The sequence below is a fragment of the Daldinia vernicosa genome (genome assembly GCF_022497035.1).
Source record: "Daldinia vernicosa strain CBS 139.73 unplaced genomic scaffold F5Y00scaffold_33, whole genome shotgun sequence".
NCBI lineage: Eukaryota > Fungi > Ascomycota > Sordariomycetes > Xylariales > Hypoxylaceae > Daldinia > Daldinia vernicosa.
The window spans coordinates 181,063-203,723 of NW_025953949.1; the positions used below are offsets into that span (position 1 = coordinate 181,063).

Below are 22,661 nucleotides of genomic sequence, written 5' to 3' on the forward strand. Positions count from 1 at the left end.
GCGAGTTCTTTTGCTCCAAGTACTGCGCCTTCGTTACCTGTCTCGGCGCCCGAAGCTACTCACTAGAGGCAAGCCTAGCTAGAAGCTGTATTCGAGATAGGGGCGCATATGTTACGCGATTTATTATATAACTCACTTGTCGGGTATATTTCAAGAGTGGATTAGGAATGCAAGGCCGTATTTAAAACAACGGACGAAGGATAATACCCCAGGAAGAGGATTACTATAACGAATTAGTTTTTGAATCCCTTTCATAGTTATGTACTTTATACTCCACTGCTGATATCAGAAGCCCAGCCTACCCAAGTTCATATGCCGAGGTTATACTCCACAGTTTACGAATCGATAACTACCTGTAAAAGTTATTAAGAATTGATAAGATTCAGCGGGTCCGACGCCGAGATACGAATCTAGCCGTTCTCCGTTCTAATCGGATGTTAGCTTCCAGTTTATAAGTCGAACTAAGAATAGCAAGGCGTAAGGCGGCTCAAGAAGCTCATGCCGAATTCGGCTTGTCTACAGCAAATATTAAGCTCCTAATTGGTGCTTCCTTTCAATTGGGATTTCGCGCTTCATTGCCCCGCAAAGTCGTTCGTCTTATGCCGCAACAAAGCGAGCACCTACATCATAATCATCGGAGTTGAAGCGCCGATGAAGCATCGTCTGTCGACTTTATTATTTGATAAGTAGTTACGTTGCACGCAATATCTAGCGATAAAAATCTAGTGACGAAAATTTGTTGATCTATACTAGTAAAATACTAAGATACCCCATCCTCTTCATTTGTATATTCGATATGGCATCTACACCCAGAGGCTATGGCCTTGTGAGGGCAATGCAGAGCCCGATTCTGTCTTCGAGGGTTTGCTCTAAATGTCTACCAACCCTTCGATCTCCTAGAAATATAAGGGCTTTGAGTACGACGAGCGCCAGAACAACGTCGCTGGCTACTTTCAAGATACCTAAAGTTACAAATGAACCTAACGTACGTTTATTCTATACGCTCTTTTCAGTCTCACCAATTATCGGCCAAGTAATTAACAAGATACACAGCACACATATGCGAAGGGCTCGGCGCAAAGAGCAGGACTCCTCGCTGCAATTGAGAATCAACAGAAGAAGGGCCCAATAGAAATTCCGCTCGTGATAGGGGGCAAGGAGGTATATATAATATATAATACGAAGGCCAATCTCCCCTTAAGCTCCGTATATTAATCTCCTATACAGGTCAAAACATCACAAAAGTCTACACAATATAACCCTTCCGACCACAATACGCCGGTAGCCAATTATTCCACAGCTAGTCCCTCCGATGTGAATAAAGCCATCGAAGCAGCCTTGGCCGCCAAGCCAGCATGGGAGTCGCTCCCTTTCGCAGACAGGGCTGCTGTTTTCCTCAAGGCGGCAGATCTCATAGCCACCAAGTACCGATATGAAATTATGGCCACTACAATTCTCGGCCAGGGCAAGAATGCTTGGCAAGCCGAGATCGACGCTGCAGCGGAACTGTGCGACTTCTTGCGCTTCAATGTCCAATATGCAGAAGAATTATACGCACAACAACCTGCCCACAACTCGCCTGGTTTATGGAACCGTATCGAATACCGACCGCTGGAGGGCTTTGTTTACGCCGTCAGCCCATTTAACTTCACTGCTATCGGGGGCAATCTGGCAGCAACACCCGCGCTTCTGGGCAACGTGGTGATCTGGAAGCCATCTGACTCTGCGGTTGCGGCGGGTTATCTACTACACAAGATCCTACTCGAGGCAGGACTGCCTGAGAATGTGATTCAGTTCGTGCCTGGAAATCCCGAAGAGGTGACCAAGGCGGTACTCGCGCACAAGCAGTTCGCCGCATTACACTACACTGGCAGCACAGCCGTATTCCGCAAGTTGTACGGTCAGATCGGACAGGGCATCGCCGAGGCCCGGTACGTAGGCTACCCACGCATTGTAGGCGAGACCGGCGGCAAGAACTTCCACCTGGTCCACTCGTCCGCCGACATCCAAAATGCCGTTGTCCAGACCGTCCGTGGCGCCTTCGAGTACTCGGGTCAGAAGTGCAGCGCTACGAGCCGTGCGTACGTCGCCAAGTCGATCTGGCCCGAGTTCAAGGAGAAGCTAGTCAAGGAGACCAGCGCGCTCAAGGTCGGCGCGCCGTGGAAACCCGAGAACTTCATCGGGCCCGTGATCCACGAGCCCAGCTTCAAAAAGCTAACCCGAGTCATCGACGAAGCGAAGAACGACCCTGAGCTAGAGCTCCTGACCGGCGGCAAGTACGACGGGTCCAAGGGATACTTCGTCTACCCCACCATCTACCAGGCCAGCAGCCCGACGCACAAGCTGCTATCGACGGAACTCTTCGGTCCGATATTAACGGTGTACGTGTACGACGACACGACCGGCGACGCCGAGAAGGCGTTCGCCGACGCGTGCAAGCTGGTGGACGGCACGAGCGAGTACGGGCTCACGGGATCCGTGTTCGCGTCCGACAGACATGCGATCCGCGCCGCGGAGGACGCGCTGCGCAACGCGGCGGGCAACTTCTACGTCAACTGCAAGAGCACGGGCGCGGTGGTGGGCCAGCAGCCGTTTGGTGGCGCGCGGGCTAGCGGGACGAACGATAAGGCGGGTAGTATCAACATTATTAGCAGGTTTGTGAGCTTGAGGAGCATTAAGGAGGAGTTTCTGCCTAGTAATACGGTGGAGTATCCTAGTAATGAGGTCTAGTTAGTGAGGAGTTGCTAGCCTCTAGGAGGGTTGGAATAGGCTGTTGGCTGGTGGTCGATAGTTGTGGTCGCTTGATACCAAGTATGATATAGCTCTCTATATGGAGTACGGCACTTATTATGCTAATAAACGTCGTGATATATGATATTTTTACCTAAATTAAGGTCGGATGTTCAGGGGCCTATATCGTTATATTCTTACGGACAGTTTCTCTTTTATTAATTCCATTATCAATGCTACTCTCTACATCCTCTACGTACATTACGATGGCGAGGTTTCACGTCAATAGGACCCTTTTACGGGCAACGGAGCGAGATCACCATACAACAATGATTTGACTAATATATACTATGTAATAATATCATCAATGAACACTTCATATCATACTATTCTAAAGCTAGTACCTAGACTTTGTTGACTTCGTCATTGACAACATTATTGATCATCGGGTCAGCTCCGCTAGGAGCGCCCTTCTTCTGTGCCTCTCGATCCACCACTAAGGGTATGCCTTTAATTAACTGCACGATACTAGAGTAAAGACTAAAACATACTGGAATCGACCGTAGTGTCCTTGGTAGCGTGTTTACCGGGCTGTTGGGCAGTCTGGTCGGCCGCACTATTTCCATTGTAAGTTATTTCGCATGTAAGGGGGTCATGTTCGGGAGAAGCAACGTACGTCTGGCCAGTTACGGAGTCCTTTGCCTTCTTCAGCTTGTCCATGTCGATTGAATGCTGTTAATATATTACTCGACTTATATGATCTTGTTTTTGTAGCTCGCTTTTCTCGATTAAAGAAGAAGAGTGGGTGATCGAGGGGGCTACTTGGCCTTTAAGTAAATCTCCAGAGACGAAAGAGAGACAACCTTTTCGAGCATAACACATGATTCATCATTCCCGGTATCATACCGCCCGAATAAATACGCAACACTTGGTCGGGTTACATGTGATAGGCATTGAAGGGGCTCCATTGGACTGAAATGTTATATCCAAAGTTCCCGTATCTCCACACACATGCCTCTATCTAACCTAGGACTCTCCTGGTATTCTCTTGCGACCGCCCTCAAACTCGCGAAGAAACAGGACAGGATGTCCCTGTTATATATCCCTTGAAACTATCATGACTTCAAATCAAGCTTTTTAGTCAGAGAACTAAGCATTTCTTACGTCAACTCAATATATAGAAGCTACGCAATTGTTCGGATATGGGATTAGGATGTTAAATATTGTGGGCTTATACATAGGTACTAAGGTTGTAGATATTCCTTGCCGTCTCTACCGCCGAGTTCCTCGTATGCAAATATGTAAAAGTCATCACTCAACCGATGCATCGAGATAAACCTAGTCTAACCAACTGATCATTCTAGACCTGGCTAGCTCGCACTGGTGCTGCTATAAAGGCTCGAGACTCAGACTGATGTCTCCCTAATCTTTGCATGGTAGCCGGTTCAACTACAAAAAAGATGAGCTGAAAATTACAGCACTAACTCTGCCTACCTAAGGCTAATAGGGGGTATCAACCTTAGAGCTTACTACGATACAAAATCCTAATGTGACCAAATTGTAACCCGGTAACGTTAGAGGTTAAGCTCTCATAAAGTTCTCGAGCCACACTAGGCTTGATGTTGTCTTCAGCTCATTCGGTTAATTATTCCAATGCAACTATCTCGACGCACCCATTCGTCGTTCGATGCATACACCGAGAAGGGTTTAGTAAGTGCTTCTTGTTATTGAGCCAGCCAAACTCAAATGTATAGATCTGCTCTACAAGCCTTTTAGGAGGTATGATCAAATGATGGTATCATCGGTATGTACACTCGCTACCCCTGAAATATACGCCTCGCTCTAAATTCAATAGACCGGAACCCGTCTACGACGATGAAACGCCACTGCTCCACGCAGTACTTTTTCTACTCCTATATGCCACAATCAAGCCGTATAAACTATCCGGGTAGTTCCCACGCCATTGGCCTGTTCGGCCCCTGGGGGTTGCGTTCGTTCCACGTGGGCATCTCCGATTGACTATGGGGTTGATGGAGCTCGTAAAGCACGTTTGACTCTGGCATCTCGGGCGGTCTGGACTTATCATGGAGCTCATGTACGAGTAATTCGGGGTTTCGAGGCGGAAGAGTAGGTGGCGACGGGGATGAAGGCGGCGGGCTAGGGCTACCCGCTGACCTTCGACGCATGTAGAAAAAGGTACCCGCAGCTCCAAGCATCAAGGCACCTACAACTCCCACCACGATCCCCGCAATAGCTCCACCTCCTAATACCCGAAGACCTGAGCTTGACGAGTCCGAATCGGGTTGTGCGGAGGTGTCTACGGCGGAAATATCTGAGGAAGAAGGTCCCGCGCCGAGGGTCCTTGATGGGTCGGCTGTATTCGAGGTGAATAGGTTCGAATTAATCGTATTCGTTGAGCCGGTCGGTATCACTTCATTGGATGTTACCGATCCGGAAGAAGAGGTCCCCGTAAGACTACCTTCTATATCACCCGCTGCATTTACTATTAGGATACTAGGTGCTAAGAGAATCGACGGCTTGTCTGTTCCATCATTGGTGTAAAATCCACATCCGTAGCTGCCAAATTTTATTGTCGGGGAGCATTGAAATAAGTTGGGACTATGGGGACTTAGTTAGTTTCTTTTCAAAGACTGGAGCTCAGGCCGCCGACGCTCAACGTACCGGTAATATGGACAACAGACTGTCGTCTCGACATTGTCCCCTGCCGCCTCGCAAACCGCCGAATAACCATATGGGCATACTCCCGGCGAGTAATAACCGTTGACCACCCAGTCCGGAGGTAGACAACCATCATCTGCGCTTACGGTGCCTACCTTATAAAAACTTGTTCCATCTTCCGTATCCGTAGATGGGATAGGTGGAAAGCACGACTCGGGCGGCACGAATGTTGTGGTTAATGGACCGAGCGAAGTCACGGCCGTGAATCCGGCGGTGTAGGTCGGTGTAGTGATAGTCATCGTTTTCGCACTTGATATGACATTGACAATGGCATCCCTTATTATGTGGGTGTGAGCGGGAATGACAGATAATAGTGAATGTCCCAAGGTCGACTCTGTGCCTAATTCCTCTCTAGCCCCCTACGCGCAGCACGGGCTACGCGGGACATTGATGGGTTGGAAGGATAAGTACTAGATATCAGGAGACAATGCTGTACATCTCGTCTCAGAGTATTATTTATGTGAGACTAGTACAGCTAATTAATGTACCCACTACCCTATTAGATGGGTTGTTTTACCACTGGGGAATAAATACTATCGTATTGATGTTGGTAGTCAAGTTTTCTATACCCTTGGCTGTGCCAGAGAGCTGCGTTACTTGTAAGGATCGAAAATTAATTGCGCAGTCTTGGCATATGAACCTCTCTTAAATAATCAACAATTATACTAGCAAAACAAAGTCAAATATAATAATGATATATATCATTCTATTCGTTAAATGGAACTGTACCTTATTATGATTTTCTTTTTTTTTTTAACTGGTATTGTATTGCGTGAGTAAAGTAGCTTTAAACATGATATGTTATGCTGAATATACACTATACTTTACGACTTAAAGAACTCCACCAATTTGTATGCAATAAAATGACAAAAATTAATGCTAGAAAATAGAAAGGTTAAGAAACCTGTTGATATATTTGTCTATTTTATACGACTCTTTTAAGTACTTGTTTTGAATACAATATACAATGTTGTTTTCAGAGGAAAATGCCAAGACTACGCAATTAGTTTTCGCTAGCGATAGCGTTAATGTGCGCCCCATAAGGCTATACGAAACGAAGTACCGTTGAGTTCTACATGCGGGAAGGATAGCCGTAGACGAGAAACAAATAATAAGTCGTGATAGTCTTCTATGTAATGTACGTGTGCATACCTAACATAGGAGGTAGGTAGGTATACATATTTTGGGTATTGTATGTAGTAAAGAAGAATTGGACGCGTTAAGTGACCTGGTTCTAACACATTATCAGTGAACGCTTCACTTTGAAGCTTGGCATATGAAATTATCTTAATATAGGCTAGCGATGTTACATTAGAGCCCCTATATAGAAACCGCGAAAGGCATGAGCGAAGATGATCCCGAGTCCGAAGCTATTGATACATGAACTATTGGTATCACGCAGATGATTTACATCATAAACGATATCTATATCGATTATCGTACGTGATGAGATCTGGGGTCACGAAACCCTCAAGCGCTTTGACACAGATCTTGGGGTGGCGCAGGAGCAGATAATCCCAGCGGGGCACATCGAATGCCAGACTTCTTCGAGGTGCTCAATGATGATTAATATGGCGCTGTTACAACTTAATAAGATTCCGGAGAATCCCTGGAAATATCTTCCAAAACATGTTCGCGTATGCTGTCTGTAAATAATGTTGATCTCTAGGTTAAGCTCTTATAATCTAAAATTTAGGAAAACGCATGCACTCGCAAGCTCGCGCAAGCGTTTTCACGTGCTCGCAGGCTCGCACGTGAGAATCCGTCGGAAACATCAAATCTCTTATCAATTTTCTTATCATTTATTGATGAATTACTTATCAATTACTTATCATTTCCTTATCAATTTCGCATAATAATTTCCAAGAGTTCCAGCGTAAAAAATGTCTCCGACGGATAAGCTCTTCGACAACCCTTGGGCTGAGCTGCTTGCTGAATTGCTAGAATATGACGTTTCTATAACACCATATGAGCCTTTGAGTTTATATATATATATTAACTATGCGTGTATACCTTAGATACTTGATAGTATAGAGTTCTCATTAATCTTAAACGGAATCTTATTGGTCTTTATTAAATTATAGATTAGATACATGTAAGGTACCTCATGACATACTGTGATAGAAGAGCTTCTCTATGCGGGGATGCGGGGTGATATCTCGTCAAGAGACCAACAGTCTTGTGGTATGGACCATGGTCTTTCTCTGGGACTTGGGCAGGTGTAATATTACTATATAGAGTGTAATCATGGCTCGACGGCCAGTCGTCGCTATCGCTGGTTTAGCCTGCGAAACATCAACTTTCACACCGTCGAGGACCCTCGCGCCGGCATTTCACCCCCGGCGTGGCACAGAGATCATAGACAAATACCCCTTCATTCAAGCCGGTACACCTCTAGGCGATGCTGCTGAGTGGCGCGGTGCACTTATTGGCCATGCCTTGCCGGGTGGTATTGTGACCAGGGATGCCTTTGAGTCGCTCTGTTCGGAGATACTCAGCCGTCTTACGGAGATGGTGACTGCAGTGAAAGTCGACGGGCTTTGGTTCGATATTCATGGTGCGATGTGTGTTGAGGGTCTCGACGATGCAGAATACGAATTACTGAGGCGTTGCCGCCAGGTTATCGGTTCTGACGTCTTGGTGTCGGCGTCAATGGACCTGCACGGCAACGTCTCGCGGGAGCTGGCGCATCAGACGGATCTAATTACCTGCTACCGCACGGCACCTCATGTAGACATTGCGGAAACAAAAGAGAGGGCTTGCAGGAACTTGCTTAAGCTGCTTCGGCGACGAGAGAACGGAGAAGATACTATACGCCCGTTCAAAGCTTGGGTGCCGATCCCGATTCTACTCCCCGGCGAACAGACTTCCACGAGGGATGAGCCAGCTGCACATATCTACGCTGCTGTTCCTGAAGTTGAGGCTGCGGAAGGGGTATTAGATGCAGCCATATGGGTCGGCTACGCTTGGGCTGACGAGCCCAGAAACCGTGCTGCGGTTGTGGTAACTGGTTGGGACAGAGAGGCGACTACTAGGGGTGCCGAGCGACTAGCACGGTTATTTTGGGATTCGCACAAGGACTTTACCTTCGTTGCCCCTACGGGGTCATTTAAAGAATGTCTGGACACGGCATTAGCATCGGATAAACGCCCGTATTTTATCTCCGACTCGGGCGACAACCCTACGGCGGGGGGTTCCGGAGATGTGACCTGGGGCCTAACGCAACTCCTCGCGCGTCCAGAATTTAAGTCAGAATCAGGTCCCAAAGTTGTATATGCCAGCGTACCGGGCCCCGAAGCAGTCCAAAAGGCAGTCGAAGCAGGCATTGGGGCGACTGTGACGGTGACGGCTGGGGCAGAAATAGATGACATCCATGCTGGCCCTATCACTATGACAGGACGGGTGCATTCGATAAAGCAGGGCGATATCCACGCAGAGATCGAGATCGTGCTGCAGGTTGGCAGCGTCTTCGCGATCCTGACCAAACTGCGTAAACCGTACCACCACGAAAGTGATTTTACGGAATTAAACCTCGCACCCCGGTCCGCAGATATCGTCATCGTCAAGATAGGATACTTGGAGCCGGAATTATACGATATGGCTGACGATTGGATGCTCGGTCTTACACCTGGTGGTGTTGACCAAGATCTAAAACGATTAGGGCATAAGCGGATTGGTCGTCCCATGTGGCCATTCGACCGCCAGTTTGAGGACCCTGATCTTTCTGCGAGGTTGATTCCAATGTCCAATGAGCCGTTATAGTACTTGAGTAAATATTTCCTAGTTATGATGATGTTAATGAGTAGAATTCGTCATGTTTACCAAGGTATACATATCTTAGGTACAGATATGGGCAGCTGAATATGGGGGCACTTGGATGCAACCTAGGTACCTAAGTCAGCCTTATCAGCTAGGTAGCTATCATCAGCTTACATGCCCTCTGAAATACCTAAGGTAACCTCCTAACGGACAGGTAGAGAAAGCAATGGTCAGGGGTAACTCCGCCAGCACTTATCCCTCCTCCGTCGTCCTATATAGTAAGGGACTTAAGTTGCATTAGTTAGACGCCTTAGTTAAGCTGTTAAGCAAGTAATGTAACCCCCTTATGCAAGGCGCATGTGGCAGATACATCATTATTACATAGCGTACTTAATATATTAGTAACAGCTAACGCATCTAACGTATCTAATAACGCCGTTGACGCGAAGCTCTCCTTCTCGGAACTCCAACCGTGATTAAAATATGCGCCCTGTTCTTACTACGTACATATCCGGACATCCTAGTAGCCAGGTCTCCAGGTGGGATTTGCCTGCCTTTTAGGAACGTGGATCCTTTTTCTCCATCGTGTGTCGCCATACAAGTACATAATATGAAAGAACCGACCAGAGATCGATCGACACTTGACTTTGGACCTTAGTTGCGGCTGAAGGTTCCTCATATGTCGTGCCTATATAGGATTTAGAGGACTATTCAGCCTTGAAGTATTGCGTCACATTGGTCTACTTGGACGTTTCAGCTGGACTATTCTGGTATCGCCATGTCTGTCGGGTTGCGAGGCACGTGGGTGAGCACCACATATCTACTATGTATTGCATCGCATCTTGGCCCCCAAACCACCCAGTCTTGATTACCGTATCTAGGTACTGTAACTCACCAGGTTCACACGTGTTTTAAAGAATATACACGTGTAGCACAAGAACCGACAGGACAGGGCTAGTTTAGTCCGGGCTCCTTCACGTCCCCTTTAGGCCTTCAGGCTGTTGTCTTGCTGCACTATCGAGGTCCCTTGTAGTGCCCAGCTGTACCTAAGATAATCGCTCAGCCACGCGATACAACCACATTCCGACGAATAGCTTCCGACGAATAGCCAGTCCTTATCTTCATCACCGTCACCATTTCTATCCATACTTAAAGTAATGATGATAGACTGGTAGGGGATTTTACGACGACGTTAGAACGAGATCCGTTAACGTGCTTTTGCCAAGCATTTACGCTCGCTCGGCCATCTGTGTTGCGTCTTAAACCCCTCCAACGGAGCCACCGTCGATTTCCTCATTTATTGGTCTGCTATTCCTCGCCTTGTGCTTCCTCTAACATAATCGCCTATCTACCTAACTCTTCAAGTCTCTTGGGCCAGGTCAAACCCGGAAGACGCGGAGTGGGACATGTAGCTTCTTTACCAAGTGCTGCTGATTGTCCCAAGTACCTCACGCGTTGATGTATCACATGAGGCCAGCTTTTCATTGCCAATCAGCGGGGCCGGATTCGAAGCCCGCGGTGAAGCCAGATGAACCGCGCCAAACTCTAGAGGGCGCCGATCATGATGGCATCACTACGGATAGTCCCTCTCCAAGTTATAGCGTGAAGATTGAGAGCCCGGGTTCTAGTGCTACTTTAGCTCAGTACGACGGAACGATCGGCTCTTCTCTAACCCCTTCGGAGCCGCTGCCGTATAGTACCGGGGTGGATCGGCCGGATACAACTGCTAGCCGCCGCAATTCAATTTCATCATTACCATATAGAACCCTAGCCACGGCAAAGCACGAGGGAAAATGCGCAACTGACGATGGAAGCTGTTCACCAGGACCTTTGGCCGTTGCCGTTCGCCCGGGAGGACCGGTACGGTACAACAAAACCCCAACGCGCCACCATCTCCAACCAGAGATATGGGAACTATATAAGGAGGAGATACATGAACTCTATATCGAAGAAAATAAGTCATTAAATGAACTAATGGATATAATGCAAGCGAAAGGCTTTAAAGCAACGTTAGTACCTTATATATCGGCAAATTGCTCGCGTGTTAGAGTCGTATGCTAATTTATTATTTATTCATAGTCCTCGTATGTATAAGGTACTAAAAAAAGAAAAGAAAAAAGGCATACTGTATCATACTGTGGAAAGCAAAGCTGACAATTTATAGGCCAAGTTTGCACAATGGGGGTTCGTTAAGAATAACAAGAAGAAGGATGTGGCGATGATGTTGCGATTACAACGCGAGCGCGGCGCTGTGGGCAAACCTACTGCTTTCCGTCGCCACGGAAGGTCGGTTGATATTGAAACTTACATGAGGCGAAAAGGCATTTCAAGCTTCGAACTTGTAACACCACCCGTCGCCGGCGTCGACCTGCCCGAATATCTACGAGCGCTTACGCCTCCACCGGCCGAACCCCAGCACATGGTTTTACCGTCTCACCTTCACGCCCAGGAAGTCCTCGTCTCGTGTTTCAAGGACCTTACCCTGGGTTGGCGAGACTCGTTAGAATCGCCTGCGGCCTTCGAGAAAGATTTCAACGCTTATTTCGATGGCGAATTATGCGAGGCTACTAGAGACTTCAGCAGGGCTTGCTGGTTCTTCTCGAGGAATCATAATCCTCTAGGTGCTCTGCTTGGTCAGCGCGCCTTTAACTCGTTGCATTTACTCATTAAGGCACCCTCTGCCCTTGGTCTGTTTGACTTGCTAATAGCTAGTGTGATATCTCCTGATTATGGGCTGGCGAAGGAACTATGGAGGTACTTAGCTGGATACGCAGAGGCTGTGTTGGGACCATCGAGTACCTTCTGCCGATTATTTACTGCAATACATGATGTGTTCCGTAATAATACGTTGGAAACGGGTGTGGATTTCATCTTCAGCTGTATGGAGAGCATACTAGACATGCTACTCGAGACAGATGATTTCTCGCAGACTATCGCACCCTCTATCAGCTTTTTTCTGCTAGGGGACTTGCTTCTTTTCAACTCGACAAGAACTAACTTGCCATCCCTTCGGAAAGCAGTAGCATCAGCATCGGCAATATTCGAGTCCCATGGCAGGTCCCATTCGCCAGACTTAATGATGCTCATCGAACCAGCGGCGTACCTTTGGCAAAAGGGACCCCTCGACGAGCGTTCGGTTAAATTGGCCCGCGTTGCACTTCGAATCGACGTATCAAATCGGTACGACTGGACGAGCTGGGTAGCGTGGCGCGTCATTGCTCAATTCCATAGGAGCCGATGCGGCGTGGATAACTCTGCGGTAAAAGATCATCCACGACACGCGCTGGCCCGATACGCTTTAGAAAGAGCTATCGACACCGCTCAGGCTGGACGTGGACGTGGCTTTGGCGATTCGCAGGTATTTGAAAACATGCAGTTGCTAGAAACTTGGCATCGCGAGGCCGGGGATACGGCACAGGAACTAGTAGTACGACGCCGACGAGAGAAGGCTTTGCAGGATTACCTAGAATCTCTGCAGCGAAGTCGTGGAATAGAGATGCCCAATACTCCGACTTCGCAATGAATACTTGGAGCGCTTCGAGCTGTAAGATTTTAATAGGGGTATTTCTCTTGATATGGATTGGAGGCTTGTTTTTTTACAAATTGCTCTGAGGCACGATGCCTCGGTTTGTACGAGTATACCAGGACAAACATGTATTGTATTCTAGCAGGCCAATGCGCCGGATATATAAAATAGGTAACAAATCAAGCTTGCTGTCGTATTCATGAAGATACATAATTTTCACTATTTAAGAGACAAAGATTTGTACCATCATAACAGCTTCTTGGCTCGTCGGATGCCAACATGATACACAGCAAAAACGCCAGAACGACCAGAGCTCCACGCATAGCTAAATTAGGTAGCTAGGGACCTCTTTGAAATGCTTATAGGACTAATCAGAATGTAGGTAGTAAAATCATCAGTCTAAGACGCCGCTATAGCAGCGATGTCCTTCTCGGCGCACCAATCCTTAAAATCGACGTACTTGCGCCCCCTCCGTGAATCCTCGGCGGCAAACACTATGGCATGGCTGCGGATGATCTCTTCCAAGCTACAGCCGATGAACTCGCTCTGGGCACGCGGGGCTTCCCAGCCGTGGTTCTTGACGCGGTCGACGGCCAGGATGAACTGGCGCGTGATGCCGTGATCACCACCGCCGTGGCCCCCGCTCTCGAGCTTGGGCGTGTACGTCTGCGTCGTGCCGGTCTTGTAGTCCTCGACGGTGATCTTGTACGAGTCCGCGTAGATCTCGCCTGTCGTCCCGTATATGTTGGTAAAGCGCTCACATTGCTTCTTCGTCTGCGCGATCATGTGGAAGGTCGCTTGCTTGGCGCCTCGGTTTCCGACGGAGTCTCCGGAGGTGGTGGTGGAGGGGAGGGGGTCGTCGTCCCATTTTATGTTGACGACTTGCTCGTCGCACACGTCGTTGTCGGACTCGAACACGCACCTCCCGAACCAGTTCTTCGCATCGATTTCTTCTTGCGGCGTCGACTCGTCGTAGTTTTCGGCTAGACGGTTGAGTAAGGCTGGTCGTGCGCGCTCGATGTCGCCGCCGAAGCTCTCGATGTCTGGGAGAAGGATGCTGATGGGCCAGGACCTGTTACCTGTCTCCAGACCGCGGTGCCGCGGGCTTTCGTATATCCGCTTGCTTGAGTATATGCACTCGGATTCAACGGCACAGCTGAGACAGTTCGTCGCGGCGCCCGCGGCTTTGGGCTTCCGGCTTTTTCGGAAGAATTGCAACGAGCCCATAGATGCGACTTCGGAAGGGATATGCGGGGGCTCGTCAGATCCGGGACGTGTAGGCGAGCACATCAACCAGAGCAGGATGTCCATATCATGGCAACTCTTGGCTAGTAGAGACGGCGCGGTAGTAGACTCTTTGCGCCAGTTGCCGCGGACGTACGAATGTGCGAAATGCCAGTATCCGACGGGCTCGGTATGTACGATACTTAAGACGTCGCCGACGGCGCGGTCCTCGAGCAGTAGCTTGCGGAGTTGTATGTTGTGCGGCGAGTATCGTAGTACGTGACCGACGGAGAAGACTTTGCGGGGCTGCAAAGGGGCTAGGGCTTGATACATGGCGATGCACTCAGCTAGATTTCCGGCAAGCGGTTTCTCGCACATTATGTGCAGGTCCAACGGGGCGAGAGCAATAACAACATCGTGATGCATCTCATCGCGGACACACACGAAGGCAGCATCGACACCTTCGGGTACATGCTTATCCCCAGCAGCCTCGCGCTCACGACGGCGCACCTCCCACTCGACGAAATCGCGCCAATCATTAAAGCTAGAGCCCTCGGGGAGTGTCTTGCCGTCGCGCTTGATGTAGTTCTGCACGAACTCGTCGCGCTTATACTTATCTGGCTCGCAGATGGCGACTACGACGCCGTTGCTAGACTCGCCGATACAGCGGCTATAGGTATGACCCCGCGACCCCGCGCCGATAACCACAACTCGGGGTGGGCTTGCGGACATAGGGGGCGGCGTGGGTGGCCGTATTTCGGTCCCTAAAGGTCCATCGTTGAATTCCGACGGCGCTTCGTCTTGAACATTATGCGGAGCCATGCCGATTTATGAAGATATGAATAGTGCCCCGGGGCCCGAAGATGGCTGAGTTTGATTTGGGTTGTCTACCTCCCTACCTAATACTTGAATCGATAAGCCAGAAGATATATACACCCCACATGAATATCTAAGGTAACGTAGCGAGGTGTTTCTGTGCAACACTATAGCAAATCCCTAAGAGGCTGAGATGTGAATTATGTCCGGTAGGATGTCGTCCGATGCGGACATAGGAGCGAAAGGGACCCCGTTAGCTTCCGGTATTTCTTTAGTAACGTACCTAAGTTGTAACGGCGCTCTGCCATGGCCCGTTGCTCCCTCCGTATAAGACGGCCAGTAGGAGCACAGCAGTGACAAATTAGTACTGGTCTGATAGGTCGACCTAAATCCCCAAGTCTCACCACTCGACCCACTGCCTCAGCTATTCAATAGCTGCTATTGCCAAGTCTGTTATCTACCTTAGGTACCTATGTAGGTAATAGAAATCAGTACAGGCACTTGCTTTGAAGGCGCCAAGAATATGTAGTGATAATACGTTTGTTGATTAACAAAGGCCAAACAAAGAAAGTAAAATACAAAAAATTACAACGTTGCCTTTGAAGCGCCTCTTTGTTTGCGTCCGTTCAAAACTTATTGTTCAAGGGGTGACGTCATTACCCCTCCTTTGACAGTTGGTATATAGGGTAAATTAACGCAGCAACTGTCAACTAGCCACTAGCCTTAATAACTAGTCACATCAAGGGCGTGTAACTCAGTGGTAGAGTGCTCGCTTTGCATGCGCAAGTCTGCGAGAAGCCCAGGGTTCGACTCCCTGCTCGTCCAACTTTTTTGACTCCATTCCGGATAGTCTTCTTATGCCCCTTTCGACTACGACGATACATACCTACTACCTAGGTATGTAAGTTTTTTATAGTCTTCAATTCGATATTCTAGAACTGGCAATCATTACCATAGGTGGAAAGGATTTGTATTTGCCCTGAAATCCAAAGGTCTTACGGAGGAATTTGTGATATGCCTAAAAGAGATGGTCACTAAGGCCTTGTTACGTTAAGAAGGAGAATAATGTGATTCAAAAATCGTCTAGCAGAAAGAAAGTGTCATGTAAAAATATATATATTACTAAATAATCCCTTTGTTGCTAGAGTTAATAACTTACATGTTTCGTGACAACTGTGCTTAGTCCTCCAGAGATATCTCTATATAAGTAGGTACCCTATGCCTCCACGAAAATTACCGCTACATCATCAAACCATCGCAATATTAGCGTGCTTACCAACATAACCGATCGCCCGACGACGAATTCACAAAGTCTACAACAGCTTCGGAGTAGTACTTAGATAACTGACCACTTACACTTTAAGACCTGGAAAAGCGGCAAAATGTTGTACATACGTATTAGACCAGACGAGCCTCTCCCATGGGGTTGTATAGTAAAGTTTGACGGGATTGGACTACCTGTGTATGAAGACTTTGAACATGTGCCTGAGACATGCGAGTGTGCGGCCCATCGAGACGAAATACTGATGTCTCATCTACAAGTTTGGTATGCTGAAGCCGCGGAGATCTTGCGGCTCGACGATAATTCCATAGCCCTCATCATTCTCAAGCGAGTCGACAGATGGAATATAGCCGAGAAGGATCCAGACTGGATTGCCTATCTACGGGAACATGTTCAAGAGTACGAGGGAGAAGATCCTGAACTGGAGCTGTTATTCCGCATCTTGAAGAAGAATAAGCGTAAGGGCACACGCCAAAGGGCTAAGCTGTGAGTAATTTACTTTTAGGGATGATAAGGTCAGGATGTGGCGAAAGTTCCTCCTGTTCTTCCAAATAAGATATGAGGATACCTAACTTTGTAGTTTCCCTACATTAGATAGATATTGTCCATCATACATAGATAGGTAGGATGAAAATGCAATAAAATTCGTCCTATATACGGTGCTGTCGACAAAGAAATAGCACTAATGTGATTGAAAGGTCTCATAAACAAAGAGATAAACAAAGAATTATAAAATAAAATATAAAAAAAAGGGCTAAAAAGAAATAGTAAAAGTTATAAAAAAAGGGGGAGCGGGTTTTATAGCTAACCAAAGATAAACATATAAAACATAAATATAAAAGTTGTTTGGTTACAATTAAAGAACAGAAAAGAAATGACAATGAAAAAGAAATGATATTCAAAGAGGTAATTATCCATCGACTCATCGACACAATGCGCTAGGGCAAGATAGAAGGTATGAGAATCTCTAAGTATTGATCGTGAAGGTTTAGATTCGGATTGTATACGTGCTTCCCCGAGGCCAAGATGAGTCTAATGTGACTACGCGCTAGAAGGCTACAACGTGCCGAAGGCCGCAGCCCACGTGGAAGCTATAGTTGTAGTACTGTTGTACCTAGTAGATATCCCTAGCTCGGGGTTATGGCAAACGGGCAACTCTGCAAACTCACTCGTTTGATCCGATGGTAATCTGACGTGTCTCATCCTTTAACCAAGTGGTGTTTCGGCGATTACTCGAAGTCATCCGTTTGAAATTGAGACATTCCAAGTCGACAGCGGTCGAGGACATGGCCATCTTAAGACATCTTTTAGTACCTATCTAAACCTAGACATCTCGATTTGGGGCTTGCCTAGGCCCCCCTATTGGCCTATGAATATTCGCTTAGATTTACTAGGTAGCACTTTAGTAGTTACCATTAACTAAGTGGATTTAGTCTTCAGCTATTCTCGTTAACGGCGACTAGTAAGTAAAGAACATAATCCATTGTTCTGTACTAGGGACCGTAGTACTGCTCGGGCTCACCGAACCTACATATCTAGGTACAGACTAGGTTAGAACAATCTGGTGATAGGATGGTTCTTGATGTTGTGCTATGATTAGGGTTCTATCCATTATCATCATTAGGAAGTATGCAAGTTAAAACCTACAAGTCCTTGGCCCATTTTGATAGTTTAGGTACACTAGCAAACGCTAAAGTTGGATAGTATTGGCGACTAAGAAAGCGCCCAAGATTTCGGGTAGCTAGCCTGATAGAGGTAGGTCCCCTTTCTCCGATTTTACGTCCCAGCATGTTGGATCTCGAAATTTGATGTCATTCATATCTTAGGTACCTAGGTACTTCGTACTCATTACACCTTGTCGACTTGTAAGACACAAATTCATTCGATATTTTCAGCACTTACATGCAAGTAGTAATTCCCTCTCGAGGATTAGATAATTTCAGCTATCCGTGACATAATAAAAAGAGGATAATATGATTTAAAGGAACCATGAGAGTTCAAACGTGAGCCAAGGTCTTAAGATGTAATTGGTTTGATATGCATCTATCGTAAGAATATGTAGAATACCCTTGTCCCGGAGTATTAGCAAAATAGGATATACTTAAAATGCTAATGATCCTAATGCAACATGAATTCGCAGCGTCATGTGTTCTATTGTAGTATCAGTTCATCCATATATACGACTATTACTTAACTCTCATTTTATATAGTTAAGTAGAGTATTCTTTATATAGGTAGTCAGTAGAGGTGGACTTTTTGAAGCATCATGGATCAGGGAGATGCCCTGTACGTAGTGTAAGCACCCCACTGATGCTTTGACTAAATTATTGTTGGAACGGCATCGAATCGGGTCCTGTAATACAAGGAAGTACTTCCTAAATTAGGTACTACCTCCTTTTGGCTATAGCGTACCTAATGAACTAACAAGTACTTATGTGTAGAGCACATATAATTAATATACACTCTATATTTGCAAACAACATATAAAGCATACCCGTGATATCCGTGTGATGTGCGGCTAATTGCACCGGTCTATGGCATCGGGGTTATGTGGTTGTGTCTATACAAGGTATGTAGGTAATCAGTCGTTTCGCAACCAACCGCGTCCCAGGAACCAATGGGGTCTCGAATGAGTGATCGAAAGGGGGCGTGTGGAGGTTTCTTCAAGGAGTAAAGTGGGCCACCACGGACCATCGTGAAAAAAAAAAAGAAGGAAGCAGTACAAACGCAAGGTACGACGTGTAGGTAAATTATTTAGCTGCAGATTCTCCATGTTCCCCCCCTAAACATTTTAAATAGTTACTACCTTACCTTACCTTATCTTACCTTACCTAGCTTAATAAACGAGGTTTACTTACTACATACCCACCTCAGTGCATACACACTTTAGGTACACTCATCTATGAAATAGTGTATGTGCAATGAACTAAAGTGTCGTTCTCCATTCAGCCTTTAAAGTTATCTGGGTATCCTTGCATCACCCTGTTTAATGCGTCTGGAGTATCCTCTCCTTCCCAACTCTTCCCAACTTTCTCTCATCTACCGCATTAATTCTACAGTACTATTCTCTCATTCTCTTACAATTCTTTTCCGCATACATTTCCTCCCCTTCGAACATTTGTCACTCTTTTCCTTTATCCCCCGTCTTTCTTTTACTACTTTAGTTCATGTTATTGTTATATGGCGGGAATAACAGCTCTCTTCTGCTTGATCCTAATGGAGGCCCGCGTCCTTGGAAGATAATTACGGAGATAAGAGAAGTAAGGGACAAATATTTACGAGGTCCATTTTTATGGGCTTAGTTCCCTTTCATACGAATACCCGACTCGACCTTCACGATGGGGTGGTGGAGTTTTCTATCTAGAAAATCTACCAGTAACTTGAACAATGATCTCAAGGCGCAAGCTTACGATGAGACTGTGGCCGCCAATCCTCCAATCCGCGGTATGAGCCGAGTCTCCAATCCCAGGAATCTGGTAAATCTCCGAGCTGACCTATCTCACTTAAGGCACCTATCCGGTTGTTGGTAATGGACCCAGCATTTTGGAGAAATTCCAGAAATCGCATCCACTTCTGATAGATGGACATTTCAATGATAATTCCGCACCGCCTCCTATAGTTCCTCGACTACTCGACCGTCCCAGTACGGCCCCTACTCGGTCACCCGAAGGTTTGTCCAGGCCAAAATCCCAAGTAGGAGCTCCGGTAAAGCCGTTACGAGAGCCGCCTAAAAAGCGACACGGACCCTACAAACTTCCATCTAAGATATCAACCGAGAGAAATGAATCCATTCACAGCGTACCATCCCCAACTTTCACCCGCGGCCGTAATTCTTCGATTTTTAGCGGGGACTCGGGATCAACACGTGGATTCGTCGACTTACTAGATGCTCAATCGTTTATCAAGCCATTAGATTTTTATGGTCGCGTGAAGGCTACCGGCACGAAAGATTACGATGAAGACGTTGCGGATCGCAATATTAGCGAGAATGGATCTAGCCCCAACTCACCACAAGCCAAGGAGTTCTATAGAAAGTATCTAACCCCAAGCATTCGGAGCGACGACGAGGAGCTTGACCGACCGCGTTCGTCGAGGAAACGGCAATCTATGGGATATGGGTTACAGACCAAGGCAAACAATTCTAACTTTCGGACTGCATCACCTGCGATGTTGGCTTTGCGCGCATATCAAGATGACCCAACGAACGAAACAGCACCAACCGAAAAGGCTCTTCGTCCAAGATCCTTGCATTCGTATATGCCTTCTTCGTCGGAGCGACCGGGGAGTGCCTCTACGGGAAGAAGAGTCAAGGGGCAAGACTCTGACTACTTTCCTGAGTCCCTACGAGAGATAGCTCGCACGGCGATTTGGGAAGGCTTTGAATATAATCGATCTGTGGACTCAGGCCTGGGAGGCAATCCACCACAATCAAGCCTATCTCAGGAAATGTCTATTCACAGGCAAGATTCTGACAGCGATCTTTCCTATCATGCGCGCAGCGATTTTAACTGGACCCGACCTGCTCAAGTGGATCAATATCGGTCTCTCAACAACTCTCCTCAGCGTAGAACCATGTCACATGTATCTTCAACCAGCACTAAGCCACCATTGAAGACAGGGAGCCTAAGGACCCTCCATTTGCCCTATCGTGGCGAACTAGTTACCGAGAGTAACTTACCAAGTGCAGAGGAGGGTCTATATATAAAAAAGAATCGCGGTTCCCCGAAGCGCCGCCGCGGACCTATACCGGACTTCGACGGCTCACCGTACGAATTGACATCGTTGCAGCCTCCAGAGCCGATGTGTTAGTGACCCAGCTTTAAATTTTTGAGCTATGTAACCTGTTTGCTAACAAGTTGTCCATAGACTCGAAGACAATCTTTAATCGCTCTAGTGGCCAAGACGAGTTAAACCGTCGCTATGGAAATGGAAGTATCGTTTCCGGGTCGGTGAAGAGCCTCAAACGGTCTGAAACCGAAGACGCAATTCCGGAACGAGGCAGCAGTCTTCGCCGTTGGTCACTGACTTCCGAGACGGGTGGCTCAACATTGAGCTCGAATCCGTTTAGGCCTCAATCTGTCCATACCACTAACACTTCGGTCGATCTTGCCCCCCGCGTACCGCTACCTAAGGCTATTGAGTCAGATGAAGCATCTTCATCATCTGGTAAAAACTGCGTAGGTGTCGACCCTGAATTGTTGGCAGGATCTCTTCTCAATTCTAGTCGACGGGAGCCTCCGATGAATTTTGTTATCGATGAGGATGCCTCGTCAGTTGATTCTTTTGATGCTCCTAAGCGTTCTGCAGGCGAATTTGAGAAGGACCTTCTCTTCCAAGGCTACGGGATGGGAGGCTCTCAGCTACCAGGACTTCCGGCCTCGTTTGACGCAACGGCGAAGCCCAATAAGCCGGAACGATCACAGCCACGACGAGCATCTTATACGCCCAAAGACCCACTTCACCTAGCTACCTTCAGCTCTACCAATTTTGAGGATGCACTTTCCTCTACTTTCCGTTCCCAATACTCGACTTCGTCCCTGAAGCATAAGTCTCGATCTAGGTCATCTCGCTTGCAGGTACCGAAGTTTGACTATACCGATTCTGAAGGCGATGATGGTTTAGAGCCTGAAAACGACTCTGAGGAAGAATTGAATTTTGACATCCCTTTCAAGCGCCCGAGTGAGCACCGATACCATTCCTGTGGTAATATGCGGCAGTACGAAACTACCGCTCAACTATTCGAGGATGATGACTTAGATTTACCCGATATGACCGTGGTTGCGCGGCTTCGAAGGGAGGCTATGTCAAAACAGCGTGCAAGCAGCGCCTCGCTGCGGAAGACTAAGGGAAAAGGGAAAGCACCCGATTTCTGCATTCCTAGGATCGAGTTTGACGATCAGTCTGGTTACGCGGATACTAAGTTATGAAACTACGAGCACCTAAACTAAAGGTTTAACTAGAAAGTATGCGGCGAGAACATACTTACAATACCCCCTTTTTTATCCATCATCACTACGGAGGTCTCGAGGTGGCTGCATACTTTCTCCCTCATTATGCATATGATTGTAATGATAGTTATCATGATTTAGAACAGTTTGGCGCACGGCAATGAGTTGGCGCTGATGCCCGGCGAGGCTCGCGCCTATTTTATACCCCCGGCGCCCTAGGTAGGATAGGTCCTACTAATAGTCGGCCCCCATAGGGAGTTATGTTTACATGGTTACCATAGTTAGGATAGGATTCGATTGCAATACCTACGTCAGGATAGGTTAGGAGAGGTTAGGTAGTCATAGGGAACTCCCGTTTGGCTAAAGGCAATACATTATTCCTTCTTGGTTTACTTGTGCAAGCTTACGTGGAAGTTTGCGCGCTGTGGATGGGTAAACTGAGATGTATCTATTACATTGATGATAATAGCAAACGAAATAACTGATGCCTTCTCACCCCTGCAAAATGTGACGAGCTGCCATATTGCATCCAATCTTACAAGAGGGGGTTACCTAGCTCATTGATTAGGGTGGTAAAACTATGGAGATATAAACGCTTGACTTGAATATTCCTACATCGAAACAGTACATAGAACAC

The 22,661-nt window shown here is 47.2% G+C and overlaps 7 protein-coding genes and 1 non-coding gene across 8 annotated transcripts; 5 read left to right on the forward strand and 3 right to left on the reverse strand.

The window, feature by feature from the left end:
• The first annotated feature begins 431 nt into the window (after positions 1–431).
• F5Y00DRAFT_115883 (delta-1-pyrroline-5-carboxylate dehydrogenase 1) lies at positions 432–3,030 on the forward strand. The gene is made up of 3 exons (XM_048003967.1): positions 432–985; positions 1,054–1,161; positions 1,228–3,030. Exons 1-3 carry the CDS (start codon positions 797–799, stop codon positions 2,728–2,730), a joined length of 1,800 nt encoding a protein of 599 aa, XP_047863475.1. The 5' UTR covers positions 432–796; the 3' UTR covers positions 2,731–3,030.
• A 16-nt stretch (positions 3,031–3,046) lies between these two features.
• Positions 3,047–3,567, reverse strand: F5Y00DRAFT_241086 (uncharacterized protein). Its single transcript, XM_048008332.1, has 3 exons — positions 3,407–3,567; positions 3,282–3,346; positions 3,047–3,226 (listed from the first exon to the last, which is right to left on the reverse strand). Exons 1-3 carry the CDS (start codon positions 3,448–3,450, stop codon positions 3,135–3,137), a joined length of 201 nt encoding a protein of 66 aa, XP_047863476.1. The 5' UTR covers positions 3,451–3,567; the 3' UTR covers positions 3,047–3,134.
• A 457-nt stretch (positions 3,568–4,024) lies between these two features.
• Positions 4,025–5,802, reverse strand: F5Y00DRAFT_115918 (uncharacterized protein). The gene is made up of 2 exons (XM_048003968.1): positions 5,413–5,802; positions 4,025–5,349 (listed from the first exon to the last, which is right to left on the reverse strand). The coding sequence occupies exons 1-2, from the start codon at positions 5,706–5,708 to the stop codon at positions 4,671–4,673; spliced, it is 975 nt and encodes a 324-aa protein (XP_047863477.1). The 5' UTR covers positions 5,709–5,802; the 3' UTR covers positions 4,025–4,670.
• A 1,543-nt stretch (positions 5,803–7,345) lies between these two features.
• Positions 7,346–9,592, forward strand: F5Y00DRAFT_241088 (Microcystin LR degradation protein MlrC). Its single transcript, XM_048008333.1, has one exon. The coding sequence runs from the start codon at positions 7,717–7,719 to the stop codon at positions 9,229–9,231; it is 1,515 nt and encodes a 504-aa protein (XP_047863478.1). The 5' UTR covers positions 7,346–7,716; the 3' UTR covers positions 9,232–9,592.
• A 1,103-nt stretch (positions 9,593–10,695) lies between these two features.
• On the forward strand, positions 10,696–12,751 carry F5Y00DRAFT_263459 (uncharacterized protein; the record flags this gene model as incomplete). The annotated part of the gene is made up of 3 exons (XM_048011514.1): positions 10,696–11,237; positions 11,308–11,323; positions 11,393–12,751. 3 exons carry the CDS (start codon positions 10,696–10,698, stop codon positions 12,749–12,751), a joined length of 1,917 nt encoding a protein of 638 aa, XP_047863479.1.
• Positions 12,752–12,959: 208 nt separating this feature from the next.
• F5Y00DRAFT_241094 (NAD(P)-binding protein) lies at positions 12,960–15,140 on the reverse strand. Its single transcript, XM_048008334.1, has one exon. It carries the CDS (start codon positions 14,798–14,800, stop codon positions 13,154–13,156), a length of 1,647 nt encoding a protein of 548 aa, XP_047863480.1. The 5' UTR covers positions 14,801–15,140; the 3' UTR covers positions 12,960–13,153.
• A 397-nt stretch (positions 15,141–15,537) lies between these two features.
• F5Y00DRAFT_t110 lies at positions 15,538–15,619 on the forward strand. Its single transcript has one exon. It is a non-coding gene; the product is annotated as a tRNA-Ala (tRNA).
• A 3,282-nt stretch (positions 15,620–18,901) lies between these two features.
• On the forward strand, positions 18,902–22,509 carry F5Y00DRAFT_241096 (uncharacterized protein). The gene is made up of 3 exons (XM_048008335.1): positions 18,902–19,520; positions 19,585–20,880; positions 20,943–22,509. The coding sequence occupies exons 1-3, from the start codon at positions 19,415–19,417 to the stop codon at positions 22,001–22,003; spliced, it is 2,463 nt and encodes an 820-aa protein (XP_047863481.1). The 5' UTR covers positions 18,902–19,414; the 3' UTR covers positions 22,004–22,509.
• Positions 22,510–22,661: the final 152 nt, after the last annotated feature.